At 35.0% G+C, this 15,881-nt stretch overlaps 1 protein-coding gene across 3 annotated transcripts in view; it reads left to right on the forward strand.

The window, feature by feature from the left end:
* NEK7 (NIMA related kinase 7) overlaps positions 1-15,881 on the forward strand; it is a 200,820-nt gene that overhangs the window by 167,126 nt on the left and 17,813 nt on the right. For all 3 annotated transcript variants that reach the window (XM_036756145.1, XM_036756146.1, XM_036756147.1), the window contains 2 exons: positions 9,437-9,531; positions 13,670-13,783. In XM_036756145.1, the coding sequence (XP_036612040.1) occupies positions 9,437-9,531; positions 13,670-13,783 (209 nt within the window). The remainder of the gene's footprint in view (positions 1-9,436; positions 9,532-13,669; positions 13,784-15,881) is intronic.

The raw sequence follows: 15,881 nt of genomic DNA on the forward strand, positions 1-15,881 counted from the left end.
GCCTAACTAAAAACCCCAGGTATTTTTTCAAAATATTTCTTTCCTCATATGATTGTGTAGTTGAAATTGCATAAGTTTGCCTTTATCCTTGTTCAGTTGTTTTGTTTTACTCATTTCTTCCAGCAAATATTTCTCAAGTGCATTCTGTATACACAAAGTAGCTCCTTGGGGGGAGATATAAAAATAAGTAGATAAATTTCCTGCTCTTAAGAAATCTGTGATTTAGTGGGGGGGGTGTGGGTAGAGAAATGATGGAGAGAAAAGAAATGATGGAGAAATAACTATATGGCAGAATCTGAATCTATGTTCCTTTGTGGCAAGTACCATCAGGATCATAGAATCGGGGATCTGGAAGAGACTTCATCAGTCATCTAATCTAACCTAATCAGATAGGAATCCTAGCTACAACTTACTTAGTACCTCCGAAGATGGTAATGTGCTCCTTTTGAGGCAGCTCCAACTTTTGGATAGCTCTGTTTGGAAGTTTTTCGTGATATCATCCCCAAATTTGCCTTTTTGCAACTTCCGTTATTGTTTTCTAGAGCCAAGCAGAACAAGTCTATTCCCTCTTCCACATGTCAGACCTTCAAATACTTGAATTATGCCCTTCCTGTGTCTTCTTTTCTACAGGCTAAACATGCCTGTAGTTAAAGAAGGAAATGGCCAACCCCTCCAGTATCTTTGCCAAAAAAAACCCCAAATGGAGTCATGAAGAGTCAAACTGAAATGACTCAACAACCACAACAACAGCAGCAATAAAAAATGCCTCAAGAGCCAGTCTACATATGTCATGGACTCAGAGCCCTTCACCTTCCTGGTTGCCCTTATCTTGATATTCTCCAGCTTATCAATATCCTTCTTAAACTTGAACAACCCAGAACTGACCAGGTAAGGGATGATGAAGGCAAAGTACAGCATTGTATCATCGATCTAGAGCTGGAAGGCCATTAATAAATTTAGTGTCCTTATTTTTCAGATGAGGAAACTGAGGCACTGAGAAATTAGGTGATTTGTCTAGGGTTGCAGAGCTAATTTCATAGGTGAGATTTGAACCCAAGTTTTCCTGATTACAAGTCAAGTGCCACATCCTCTAACCTGTATTGTATCTCCACTGTGCCATGTGACTTTCCTGAAATCTGTGTCCTTCTTAATCTATCCCAAGATCAGATCTTTTTTGGGGGGGCTGTTATATTGTATTCCCAACTCATATTATTCTTGCAGTGCACTGAAACCTCTTTTTTCAGAATAACACAATATCCATACCTTAGTGCAAGACTACATTTATCACTACTGAATTTTATTTTATTAGGTCCATCTCAGTGTTTTTTTCCCAACAAGATCCTTTAGGATACTGATTCTTCCATTCATTGTGTTAGGTGACACCCTCTCAGCTTTATGTCATTTCCATGTTTGATGAGAAGTATAATATGTTTTGAGAGAAGAGAAACTTTAATGAAATGCCTCTGATTTGGGCTTTGAAACATGAGTAGAATTTGAACAAGAAGTATGGAAAGAACAACATTCTAAAGAATGGAACATAAACAAAGGCAAGATGTGTTCAGGGAACTTCAAGTAGCCCAGTTTGTATGAAGTATAGTAAAGCTCTATCCCTTCATAATCTGTATTGAACTCCCTAACTGATATAGCCATACCCTTTAAAATACTAATAGGTTCATTCCCCCCGGTCAACCTTCAAAAGATCTCTGCCCTGCTCTCTTGTTGTTGGGTCTACTTGGAGAATGATCCCTGACCTCTAGTCCACTTCTTAATCAACTAACTGGCCTCTAAGTTCTTTGGGGGTTGATCTTTGGCCCTGGTAGATAAGTCATCCTGGTTTCCTTCTACTTTTGGTATAGAACTCTAAATTCCTGTTTTGTGTTGTTCAGTGGTTTCAGTCATGTCTGACTTTTTGTGACCCTGTTTGAAGTTTTCTTGGAAAACATACTGGAGTAGTTTGCCTTTTATTTCTCCAGTTCATTCTATATATGAGGAAACAGGAGCAGGGTTAAGTGACTTGTCCATGGTCACACAGCTATTTAGAGTCTGAGGCCATATTTTAACTCATATCTTCTTGACTCCAGCCCCCGGCTCTATCCACTGAGCTACCTAGTTTGCCTAGTCTTCTGCCCTTACCCTGAATTAACTGTACTGATTAGTAGGTTTCAGTCCTTTGGTGTCTTTCTGTCAGTTTAGCTAACTTGCCTATACCTCTCACCACCTCTAACTCTACCATCCATTACCTTGGATATACAAATTGTGGAATGAAACCTTTATTATCCAAGGTCACTTGACACGTTAAAATGCTATTCCAGCCCCATTAAATGAAGAAGCTATTATACAGAGATTTCTACAAAATAATTAAAGTTTGTGAGGTAAAGGCAAGTGACTAGTACTGATGAGAGCAAAAGTACGGATTCTGTCCAATTCCTTTTGTCCTCTGGAAGAAAAATTACCATATATTACAATCAGTCTCTCCTCCAGAATGTCTCCCATTGGACATTTTTCTACCATATGACTGTATTCCTTAAGGTTTTGCTCTTTTTCCACCTCTAAAGCAAAAACACCCAGGAGAGGGAGGCTCAGCTCAGCTCTCCTTGATCTAGTCACCTTCTCCTGTTAGGATCCAATTAAGCCAACAAGCCAAAACTTTCACTAAGAGTTGGATGTCTGGAATTGCCCATATCCATGATTTTTTTTTATCCAAAAGACCTTAAATAGGTCCATCTTCCCTATAATTGAATTTGATTTTTTAAGTGAATTGTACAGGATCTAGAGAACTGGTTGAACAGTAGTTCATATGAAAAAATATTAATTTACCATGGACTTGTTATTATAAGCCATTAGCATGACTGGGATAAATTATTTCTGCAAAATTGAATTTAATTTTTGTTGCATTACTCAAGTATCTTGTCTGGTTACATAGGATATTGACCAAAAGTGTATGCAGAGGAGGGTGACCAAAATGGTAAGAGTCATATATCATTTGGATAATTCTTGAAGGAGGTATCAGTATTTAAACAGGGGCAAAAAACTAGGTAGAAACACAATAGTTGCCTTCAGATGTTTAGAGGACTATCGTGTCATTAGAGCACATGCATGAGCATGATTAAAAAATAATTAATTTTCACACTGCATTCTCTTGAGTGTACAATTGATGGTCTCCACACTGTTTACAAGTGTGATACATTATCTGTAAATATATAGCTCCAGAACTAAGACACTGGGTAGAAGTTACAGGAGACAGATTTTGGCTTAATATAAAGCAAAACATTCTCATTTTCCCTATAAAATATGAGTCAAGGTTCTTAGCTAAGGTTGAGGGGTGAAGGGGAACCATGGTAGTCTTAAAATGAAAATGTTTGAAAGAGTCTCTGTGGAGAGTTGGATAGTGAGTTAATGAGGGAGATATAGTAGGATGGCCTAGCAGCAGTGAAAGCCCAGTTGAGGTTGTGTAACATAAATACATAGTGGACCCAATCAGAATGGTGACGTGATTTTCTCCCTCTCCATTCAACAGCAGGCAGTAGATATGGGAGTTATCCAAAGCTGAGGCTTGGCAGTGCTCACTCAGAGGAATGATGAGGAGGCTAGGACTCCCTTCTCACCTCTGCCTTTTAGTTTCTCCAACTTTCCTCACTGCTTATTTCAAATCCTACCTTCTTCAGGAGGCTTTTTCTGGTCCCTCCAGCCTTCTAATGTCTTCCTCTCTCAGATTGTTTCCATTGCCTCTGTATATATTTTGTAAATTCCTAGCTATTTACATATTTTATTTCTCATTAGAATATAATCCCCTTGCGGGCAGAGACTGTTTTTGCCTTTCACTGTGTCCCTAGCGCTTAGCAAATTGCCTGGCACATTGTAAGTACTCAACAAATAACTGACTTAATACAGGGCATAGCATAAAACATGTACTTAATAAATGCTTACTGATTGAACAGATACCAGACATAACTTTTAAAAATGGAATAGGATCATTTGCTATGAACAGATTATCTAAATTCTTGGAGAAAAAAATTATCATAATCGCTCTAAATTCTTTTTAACTTTGAAAAGGAAAGATTAGTGATGATAGTGAGAAAAGCCCTTCACTATGATAGACAACACAATTGGCAGACGTGTTTTTTTTTTATGTTGGTCCGAGTTTGTGACATTGCCAATAGAGCCACATGCATGAACACCATTCGAAAATAGATACCCAAATTTTCACACTGCATTCTCTTGAGTGTACAATTTGTGGTCCCTACACTATTTCCAAGTGTGATATATTATCTGATTTCAGCTTGAAAAATTATTGTTCTTGAAGCAGCATCAAACAGCTTCATTTTCTGTGCCAGGTGCCACCTGTGGTCACATGCTTGTTTTCCCCACACCTTCCACTAGCACCTTTCTCCTACTCCATAGATGTTCCTTTGGCTTATACACCATCATAGTTCAGTATGCTTTTTGGCCTCAAAAGGCAGCATATGTTTCCTGTCAACACTGTTAGCAACCCCTACTGAGCCTGGTTCACCACTTCTGATTTATTTTTGCCTTTCCATCTTCTCTCAACTTGTATAATTGTGCAATGTATTTTTAACCTTTGGAACAAGATTTTACCTCATTTTAAACCATGTAAATCTTACCTTGAAAGCCTGATTGTAAATATGCTTTTTTTGACATCTTAATGAAAACAGTCTGTTTCATGCCATATATTATATTAGTATATTTACATTCATTATTTATGTAATATTCTATGTATTATACCCTATCTGTGTATTATATGTATAATATAGAATATATAATGCATAATAGATCATAAATTTATTATGCTTATCCCACTGAATTGTATGTGCCCTTATGCTTTTAGACTAGCTGTGTAATATTTAGAAAGTTTCTTAGATTCTTAATTATAAAAGAATGAATGAATAAAATTTATGTATTAAGCACTTACTGTCTGCTAAGCACTATGCTAATCACTGGAGATACAAATACAAAAAAAGAGATAATCCCTTCCCTCAAGGAACTTACATTTAATTGGGGGAAACCACAGCTATGTCACTGGGATAGCTAATGAAACATTAAGTCAGTCTTTGGACAAACAGGTGAAGGTAGGGTTGCTTTGATTACTTTTGAACTCTAGGGGCAGGACAGAAAGCGGGGTTGGGGGTGGAGTGAATGACAAGGTTGAGCTAAGTTACATACGTGGTGAAACAGCAGCAGGATAGAAAATGACCAGAGGGAAGATGACGCATGACCCAGAGAGTTCAAAGCTGCGTACTTCATCTCCTTCCAGACATGATCTAAGAGAAAGAAACAATATTTGCTATTCACTGATCTTTAGCAATAGCTGGACTCAGTGATATAAGGAACTTAGAATATGTTCCAAAATAAAACATTTTATTTGATAATATTCATTCCCATTGTGTCACTGTTGCCTTTACTGAGAACACTATGGAAACAGGCAGAGCGTTTTAGAATAGCAGCCTGCTGCTAGTTACTAACTGGCTACACCTACTTTCCTACACATTAGCATAGAAATTCACAAGCCCTCTCAGCCCACTTGGCTTAAGAGATTGTGGCAAACATTTTGTACAAGCTCAGTGCTTATTTTGTAATTACTGATTATTATAATCAACATTTTGTTCTTTGCTTTAGTCTTGATATGTAGATTCAATTCAGCAAACAGTTGAACTCAGTTCAACAAGCATTCGTTACATGCCTATTATTCACTCTTTAGTAGGTATAAAGAACAATAAAGATAGAGATTCTGAATAGGAAAGTAGATTGTCAGGCCTAGCACAGAAGGGATGGGAATGTTCTATTGATTTGATTATCCATTTCTGACCAAAAGGTAGAAAGTGGAAATAAGAATGGACACCCCAACATAGCTGAGTAGTTCCTGCTTGGTTGTCAGGGAGACCTAGAGCCTCACGTGTTATAAAAGAATGCATCTAACATGCCTTGTCTTGTAATCACCAACCGGCTTAGCTCTGCCCAACGTTTACTTTGCTGTTAAATAGATTATCTCCCCATGGATCTCTCAGAGGGTCAGAGATTCAGTCTCTTGCTCCAGATTCTGCTGCTTCATCTTCTTTTCAGGAGGCAGCCTGGTGGGACAATGTACAGAGTGCTGGGCCTACAATTAGGAAGACCCAAGTTAAAACTTGCCCTCACACTTTAGCTGCATGACCCTGGGCAGGTCACTTAACCTCTGCCTACCTCAGTTTTCTCAACTAAGAGTGATGATAAAAATAACACCTACCTCCTAGGGTTGTGAGGACCAAATGAGATGACATTTGTAACGTACTTGGCAAAGTGCCTGGCATGTTGTTTAATAAATTCTCCTTCCTTCCTTCCTCTCTCCCTCCCTCCCTACTTCCCTTCCTTCCTCCCTTTTTTCCTTGTTTCCTTTCTTCCTTTCCTCTTTCCCTTTATGGGCATATACTTCGTTTAAAGTTCTTTGTATACTGCTACCTATATTATTGTTTGAAAGGACAAAATAATTTGCTCGTAGCTAAATTTGCAATCCCGTTTGGTTTTCCATTAACTGCAAATTCATATAATAGCCAAACAAAGGTTTAACTAGATGACAGTGGATTTCTTTTTGGCTAATTTCCTTCCTGCTTAATAAGCACATGATAATGTGCATGACTGCTTTAATTTCTATTCATATTCCCCAACATACTCTCCCTTTTCTTATTTAGTTGGATACTAGTTAAAGAAGTTAAATATCAGAACTGTGGTAATGGACTTTTTTTGCACAGCCAGTTGGCCATAGCTCCATAGTCTAGAACTCCTCAAGTACAGTTTTGTAGCCATTAAAAGGAATAAAATGGCAGAAGAGGGAATCCTTCTTTAAACTGATTCCTCGCCATTCTTCCTTTGTCCCTGTTCAATACCATCCTTTCCTTCAAATCCACGCTTTGTCCCCAACAGCGTACTTGTTTCAGTAAAGATTTACTTATATAAGTAACCTATTTTGTATTGAGTCATCTCACTTATTAATACCATTTTGTAAATATATTTCAAATATATTGAGCAAGAAAAGATACCTTATGATTTTAATATGCAAAAGAGACTAGTATTGATGTTTACAGTTGAATAGTAAAGGCTTTTTGCAAGTTTTTGAAATATCGTCAGACTTTTCTTCATGGGAGATAAGAGTTTTGTTTTTGTTTTTAGTTTAGCTAGGCAAAATTCCTAATCATTTTTTCTTTGCTTCTTCACTTCTGGGTCATCGGAGGGTTCAGTTTGTATTGCAGTTAAGGTGCTATACTAAGGCTAAACTCTGTAAAATGCTAGCATTTGTTCTTCTTTTTCCCTATCATCAATCTTTCACACTCATATCAAACCCCTAATGTATCAGCAGGTTTCCCAGAGCTACTGGTTAAAATTACCTTTGCTTTTGGTAAACTATGAACCTTCAAACCTCAGTGTTTTCAGCTGCCCCCTGTGGATTCTGTGAAGCCTCTTTCTGGCACATTACTCACTGCCAGTTACTAGCTTTATGTCTTGAAACGAGTAACCTGTTCGGAGCCAGTTTACTATTAAACCTGTTCTACCTTGCTTAAAAGGAGGAGGAAAGTAAATCTGAAGACTAAACTCTGTGGTTCATGTAAAATATAAATAAAACTTCCGTTAAGAAATCACAAGATGTGATACCTCTTAATTTCTTAGGATAATCTAAGGCTGAAAAGTATTTTAAATAAAGCTATTGTAAGTTTGCTTTCTGTCAGGCTTTTTTAAGTTGACAATTTTGCATGACATCTTAAAACTCCAAACAACATATTCTATATGTCATAAAAATGATTGATTTAATGATTATTCTCTTTTTAATGTATCCTAAAATATTAAAAATTACATCTCCCTTGCTTTTCTATCTGCACATCCATTTGTCCTATTTTAATGTGAAAAATAACCATCCTTTGTTCATTCATATAAAGAGTGGGATATCTTAATGACATTATTAGTGAAAGTGGATTCCAATAAATTTTTACCATAATTGTAAGCACTCTTAAAGTAATCAAAATTGTGCATTTACCTTGTAACTATTAGGCCTGTTTTTTGTTTGTTTCTCCTTTTGGAATAAAAAAAATTGAATGCTAATCTTTGAAGTTTTCTTTAAGAGTATATAATGGTTGGTAAGATTGTCTCCCTTTCTCCCCTAATGAAGATCTCCTTCTGTAGTGTTGAGGTTCAGTGCTCATTAGGATTTGTAGTAAATACCTAAGAAAACTCTTTAAAAACTAAAAGAAAAGAAAAACATCCTACTTTGAATAAGTAGCCTAGTCTGCCAAACATTTAAGTAGACTTTGCCCCAAGCAAGAAGGTCTCACAGATGTTCTCACCCTAGGATCTTCTTCTGGCAAACCCTTAGGCCAGCGAGGGTGAGATAATTGCCATCTCAGTTTGAGCTTTAAAATACTCACTTTGGAAATTACTTAAGTGATTCACTTTTGAGACCTAGTGATGTATGTTCCTCTGGTTTGGGCACTGTTGTTTACCAAGTGTTAAAATACACCAAAGGAAGGAAACATGTGGACTTCAATAAGGAAAACTATTCAACTATCGCATCTTTTAAAATAAGTCTTTGTAAAAATAGTATTTTTTTGTGTTTTTCTCCAAAGACTTCGGAGAGTTTTGACATATGTCATCACATACCCCTATAAAGTACATATATTCAGCTTCCTAAAATAGAGCAACTGAGGCTGTTGTTGTTGTTGTTTGTCCTTCGTTCTTGAAGAGGACCATGACATCAGGAAGGTGATGCCATGCTTGCAAATGAATTGGATTTAAGTGAGGGTGGACTATGCAAAGTCATTAACCTCACTTTCTACTCCAGAGCCATCTGCAACTGAGGCACAGAACATTTAAATGAGTTGCTCAGTAGCCCAGTTTTTCATTAGAGTGAAGGCCGCTCTGTCTTTTGGTAAAAATTAAGAAACAGGATTTATTTTTGCAACTCCTATTATTTGATTTAGTACATTTTGCTATCTTTAATTTGATAAATTAAATTTAAATTACTTCAAAATAGCTTTAAATTACTATTGACTGTTCCAGATGTGCAAACCAAATGTCTATTCAATGAAAAAATAAAGACGATTTGAAATGAATCTGTTTCCTTATTCAGCATTTTGTTTACTCCATTTTTAGTTTTACTCACTAGAGTTAAGCCTAGACCAATCAAAAGCAAGTAAATTGAAATAACTGCCACCCAAAAAAACATATGTGTTTTATATGCTATAGTTTTCCACATGGTGTTTCCTTTGTGGGTTGAGGAAGAAAAGAGGAAAAATAAGAATTTAGCTAAGGGAAATCTTATAAAACAATGGTCTGAGTTTCTTTAGATCATAGTTTTAGAGTCATTATGTAAATAGTAAATTGGTGCATATGCTTTAAATATATCTGCATCTTTATTTTTAAATCTTACTCGTTTTTATGGACATTTTTCCTCCAGTGGGTACACCTTACTACATGTCTCCAGAAAGGATACATGAAAATGGATACAACTTCAAATCTGACATCTGGTCTCTTGGCTGTCTGCTATATGAGGTAACCCTGATAAATACAGTAAGCCTGATATATTGATGTGCTTTTACTTTTTGCAAGTCCCTTATAGTGGGATACTTATTTAATATTTTGTTTATGGGTATTAGCTGCCAGTTAGCCATTTAATCATCAAGAAACAGTTTTATAAACGGCCATAAGAATGAAATGTACTATTTCACACTTTCTATTTAATTTTGAACTCTTAACTTCAAAGTATGTTGAAAATATAAATACCTCTTAAAACTTGATTCTTTTTCGTAAAGGGCTTTACCTCTTAAAGTTATAAACATTCTGTACATTTTTGTTCCTTACGGAATTTATACTTGAGCATTCACTACATACTTTTTCTAAATAACACTAGTTTTGACTGTTGATGTTCATTTACTTAACAACTGAATTTGAGTTTAATTATACTAAGTGGATAAACTGTACAGGGAGTGCATTTTAGACACTTTATTGATATTTTTATTAGTAAAAACAGTTGAACTGCTTTCTTTCCAGTTCTTTCTTCCATCTAATATAAGATAGAATTATTAAAAGACTTTATAAAATATAGGGGGCAGTCACATAAACAAATACAGCCAAACATCTAAAATTGGAAGAGAAAGCAAGTTGAAACCACTCATATTATATGGCATGAAGTTTAAAACAATATATAAAAAAAATAATTGTATTTAAACACATGAATATTCTTAAAATATTTAACTTGAAAGATAAATGGAAAAATAACATTTCTTAATTTTTCTAATAAAACATGAGAGAAAATAATACAAGGATTTACTTTTATAATTTTAGATGTAAAAGAGAAAAAAAACTGTTAGCCATATGGACTTTAAAGTTGAGTTTTCTAAAAACAATTTTCTTAGTCTGTTGTATTCTATTTCATATAAAACTGATTTAGTATAATATATGGATATGATAATTTCAAGATTGTCTCACCAGTACTTTGAAATAGCTTTAAAATGGGCATTTGAAATTGTGCTCAAAACGTAAAATAGAAGTATGTGTAGTTTATCTTTATCATAGGGATTAAAAATTCCAATTTTAACTCTTTGTTTTTAGGGACCTGAAAAGTTTACTAATTTTGATTTTGCTTCTGTTAAAATTATTTTGAAGATATCCTAATAGTGTTTAAATAAAAGTTTCATGTGGTACTATTTAAATTTTTTCTAATGAAAAATAACTTTATGAAACAGGATAGAAAATAAATTATACTACTTTAAGAAACTTGATAAATTATACTAATTTTTAGATGGTTTTGGTATTTAATTTAACAGACTGGGTCAGTTTTTAAAACCAGTTATGAAAATGATATATAGCTTAGCAAATTATTCAAGATAGTATTTAGATAACTTGTCATACTTTAAAGCCATAGTATGATGTTATACAACATTTTAATTTTGAATAGCATTGCTCTACAATGTCTAAAACCATCTAATCCTACAAGTATGTTTCAGGTAGATGTTTACCTCCAAGGTGAGATTCTATTCTTTTATGAAATTGAAAATAAAATAGAACTTTAACAATTGTTTTCTGGAAGTTTCAGATAATGTTTTATATTCAATGAACCCCGCCCCCCTTTCAGAACTGAAATAGACCCTTCATACTTTGCCTTGGTTTTTCCGAGGCACTGACCCATTTTTAGTACATGCTCTAATTAAAATGCTCATCAAAATGAAAACATGGTATCCTTAAGACAACCAGGTCTCTCTACCTCCTCCCATCTATGTGTTACATATTGTATGTACCACTTACAGTTTGAAGTATTTATTGTGTTAATTTTATTTTTGCGTTTTGTATTACTTTTATATTTTCTCCAAATAAAAGTAGTTTAGAGTTGTGGCATTTTAATAAAGATCTAATTGACCTTTACATTGTACTTTCTCTTCAGATATGTTTTAATATGACTTTAATTAACATTATCCAGAGATTTAATTTGAAAAAAAAAAAGCAGTGAATATAGCATCATGTTGATAACATTTTATACCAGATCTCACTAAGGATTGACTGTTAACAATTTAAAGCTAGGAAGCCTTTTTTACAAACTGTACCTTAAACTCAAAAAATTAGACTTTCAAATATTCCCGAAACCTCAAAAAAAGCTAGCTGTGCAGTTTTAATTGATATGCAACAAAGTAGACTTTACTAATTAAAATCAAGATGCTGTGCTTTTGCTACACGGACCTTTACATGGAAAAGTAGGTTTTACACATTTCCTTTATTGTTCAGCGCAGCAATTGCATCCTTACAGGGTTGTAGGTTGGTGGCTTACAGTTCAAAAAAAAAGAGAGCTGCCACCAGCCCCGAAGACAGACAGTGGGCTTTCGTCCCTCAGACACCCCCAGAATACTAATCAGGAAAGTCAGACCCTGGAGGTCAGGGAGCAAGTCAATCATTCTAGCGATCGTCTCAGTGTGGAGGATCAAATTAGCCTGAAAAATTCAGCTGCTGGGAGGAGAGGGCGAGCAGCTGTCAGGGGCAGCATCGAGATGCACTAATGAACCAGATGAATAGTGCAAAAGCTTGAAAATAAAAACAGGACAGTTGACATTTTTCATCTGTCAAAGCAGGAGATGCATGAAAATATAGTATTCCTGTTTTAACTCCTTAGGGGACATTCAGACTTTTTTTTTTTAACACTGCAGTATTCAGACAAAAATACCATAATGAACTCCTAGCATATGATAATGACTATATATACATTTTACTTAAAATTCATACATACATCCAAATTCTTTAATTTTTACCTTTCTTTTGCTTTCGGAAGGCATTTTTAGTTTTTATTTTATGATAAGGCGTGCCATCACATAAACCAAAAGTTGGGACTGCTAGTGTACTTTAGCTTTGAGAGAATTCTCGAGTTCAATGTTCATGTTTTAGGACATCTCAATAGCTTCCTATTTTCTTAAATTAATATGAAAGTATTCATCATTACATTATGAATTAAGCTCAGGGAACACCTATTAGGGGAAATATTTCTTAATTTATTTCACGTTTTATGACCAACCTAGCTACCCTTCATGCTGAGGCTCTGAAGGAGTTAAAGCTGATTCTAGAGGACCACAAGACAGATGAGAGCCATTTTCAGCTTGTCCTGTCCCTGCTGAAGCTCACTGAGTAGCACAGCGTGGACTAGCGTGTTTCACACACACTCTGCCTGTCTGGGGAATGTACACATTGTCCTTCCAAAATCAAACTTATTAGCACATGTAGAAAAGGGTGACTGACTTTGGGGCAGCATGGCACACTGTATTGCATTCATGCTGCTGCGGTTCAAAGATTTAGAAGCTTTTGAACAGGATAGGAACATTTTAAATTGAATTTTAGTTTGTAATCCTACTTACTTGAGTACTTGTTTGCACTTTAAATGTCAAGTTAGAACATGGTCTTAAAATAAATGTTATATTCAATAGTGTCTTCTTTAAAGTTTGGCATTCTTCAAGTAGATTTCTTCTGAAGAGAATACTTGTCTTTTCTGTAGTGGGCACTGAGATTGCCACTGTGCTTCTAAATTGAGTTTCCATATATTGTTTGGTGTTTTTTGACATATTACCAAGAGAAAGATGGGAGAGATTTTGAAATTATTTCAAACTGGGTTTCTCGTTATGCTTTCATAAGCCACACATTTTTAAGGCCACATGTGTGTATGTGTGTGGGGGCTCATTTTTCATCCAGGGTCACCTTGTGTAAAAATTAATTTCTTCTTAGTCTTTAAACTTAATCATATTTTGATTAAATTTTACTGTAACTTTATTATAATTTGAACATATGCTTCAAATACACCATAGTAATCTAGTTGTGAATAGCTTGTATAGTGTTGTTAAATCATTGTATTTGCCAGAGAGGCACTTTAAAATGTTAATAATTTTCCTTTTCTAAAAATTGCTAGGTACTAATTGAAAAATGTACTTTTTGTCAGATGAGAAAATGTCTGGTAAAATTTAATTGTTGGGGAAAAGAGAAGTATATCTGTATTACCTAACTTTGAAATAAATTAAGATTTGAGACATAAGCAATTCTCAGGACAGTCAATATATTGAGTCCGTATTACAGTTTTCCACCACTGTTTTAAATCTGTTTGATTATACATACCTTTAAATTACCATCTTAACATATGAGTTTTATTGGGGAATTTTCACAGATGGCTGCATTGCAGAGTCCCTTCTATGGAGACAAAATGAATTTGTATTCTCTGTGTAAGAAGATAGAACAATGTGACTACCCACCTCTTCCTTCAGATCACTATTCAGAGGAAGTAAGTCATTTTCAAATCCACGTGTTCTCCTGCTATTCCTTTTGCTAACTTTTCCATTTTATTAAGAAGTTGTACTTTCTCTAGAGATAAAAATGAATGGCATAAGTGGTAGAAGCAGCACTTTTCACAGCTTTCATTCTTTCTCAGACTCACTGGTTAAAGAGTTGACTCTGCAATTCATAAAGTGATGCATAACACAGCATGCAGTCTAGTATATATTGGCTACTTCCTAGGTATGGCTAGAATAGTAGCTTTCTTCACACCACACTATGCATAGCAAAGGCTAAAATTAATATTAGATCCTTGTCCTTTAACAGACAGCCTTCACCAGTCTTGTCATCCCTTTTAAGAGGGCTTATTCCACCTCTTCTATATCTCAAACAATAGTAGTTTAAGAAGATTGTAGCAAAGAAAAGTAACTTTTTTTGTCTTTGTGCTCCCCTAACCCCCTCCCCCCACCTTTTGAAGAGATTGACTTATCTCCTTTTCTCTATATACCCCACACATACATTCTTGCATTCTCCTTTGATGACAGTCATACCACTGGTCCTTCTTCTTAGTCAGATTTCTTTTGTGAGATGTTGTGATGTTATTGTAAGAGACAAATTCCATATGATTGTTGGAATAGAATCGAAACATGTAGTCATTTCTCTCATGTCAAATCTTGTGTTAGTATCCGTGTTTTAGAGACCTTAAAATAACTTATTTTAGGTTTTATTCAACATCCTATGTTTTAACATAATTAAACATGATTTTACCATTGTTCAAAAAACTAACATTGTTCCGAGTCAAGACTAAAGTATAGTTGGCTAAGTCTTTGAGGGAGCACTTCAAAGTAATAGGTGCATGGGATGTATTTAGAAAACTTAAGGAGTCTTATTGCGTGTTCTGATTAGCAATATAGATCTTTGACAAAAGAAGTAGAAAATAACAAAGTTTAAATTTGAAGTTATCATCATGTTCAGTTGTGATATAATCTTGTCATTTTTTCCATTAAGAAATGAATAGCTGCCTATTGTACTTTTTGTACAGTGCAGAAAATCAAGACTGTATGTGTATAATCAGAAATCAGAAACTCTAAAATACCTTTACCATCACTGAAGCTTTGTGCTCTTGAAATAGACCTTGTGCTTCTATGCAGTAAATCCCTCTCAAAACACACCCCCATTCAATTTATATTAAAGATCGCTGTTCAGTTTTTATAGCATTCTTAGTGATAATTTCCCCTATACTTAAAAAATTGATAAGGGGTTGTTTTAGTGATTTTTTACTGTGAATCTAAAAATAATTTAGAAGTAACATGTCTTTATGTGATTTTTTCCAGCTAATGTTATATTAGCCACTTTTAATTATTATTTTGAGGGTAGAATACAAATATGGCATTTCACATAACCAACTTCAGAACTGTAGGCCTAGAAATACAGTAGAGTGTGAACAATAATGCAGAATGATAGCGAGAATGTCAGGGGCCGTTCTTTGTTGTGTCATTCATGCTGTCTTCTTTTTTCCATGAAGCCCATGAATATTTCACATATCTGCATCCTCATCCCCTATTCTTCTTGACTAATTTTCAGACTGTCTGAATTTGCATTTCACATGGTAGCTGATTAGGAGATGCCGAGTGCAGCAGTGAAGCCTCAGCAGGCGGTTACCATGGTGACCTTCAGCAGGATTTTAATGATGATACCACTAGTGGTTCGTTGAAGTCGGCCTGCCTGCAGGGCTACTTCACTGGAGCTAAGTGTGAAGTTGGATATACGGATTCTCAGCCAAGGGGCAAATATCAAAGTCTGGCCCAGATAGAAGGTCTTAGAGTTAGGAAAGGGAAATAGATTCCACTTTTTACTTCACTCTATATAGTTTCCAGTTTGGGGGAAAAAGATACAAAGCAAAACATGTTATATTTTGTTCTTCCAGAATGACAGTGTGATCACTCATATTGGATAAATCAGTTTTTATACCTAGAAAAAAGAAAACTTATCATATATCTAGGTATATATGTAAAATATTGTATATATAAGAAATGGCATATATAAAATATTGCAGGCTATGTAATAATGTTCCTTTCATTCATTTAGATTTCTGAATCAGTTTCCAG

The sequence above is a fragment of the Trichosurus vulpecula genome, chromosome 4, assembly GCF_011100635.1.
Source record: "Trichosurus vulpecula isolate mTriVul1 chromosome 4, mTriVul1.pri, whole genome shotgun sequence".
NCBI classification, from domain to species: Eukaryota; Metazoa; Chordata; class Mammalia; order Diprotodontia; family Phalangeridae; genus Trichosurus; species Trichosurus vulpecula.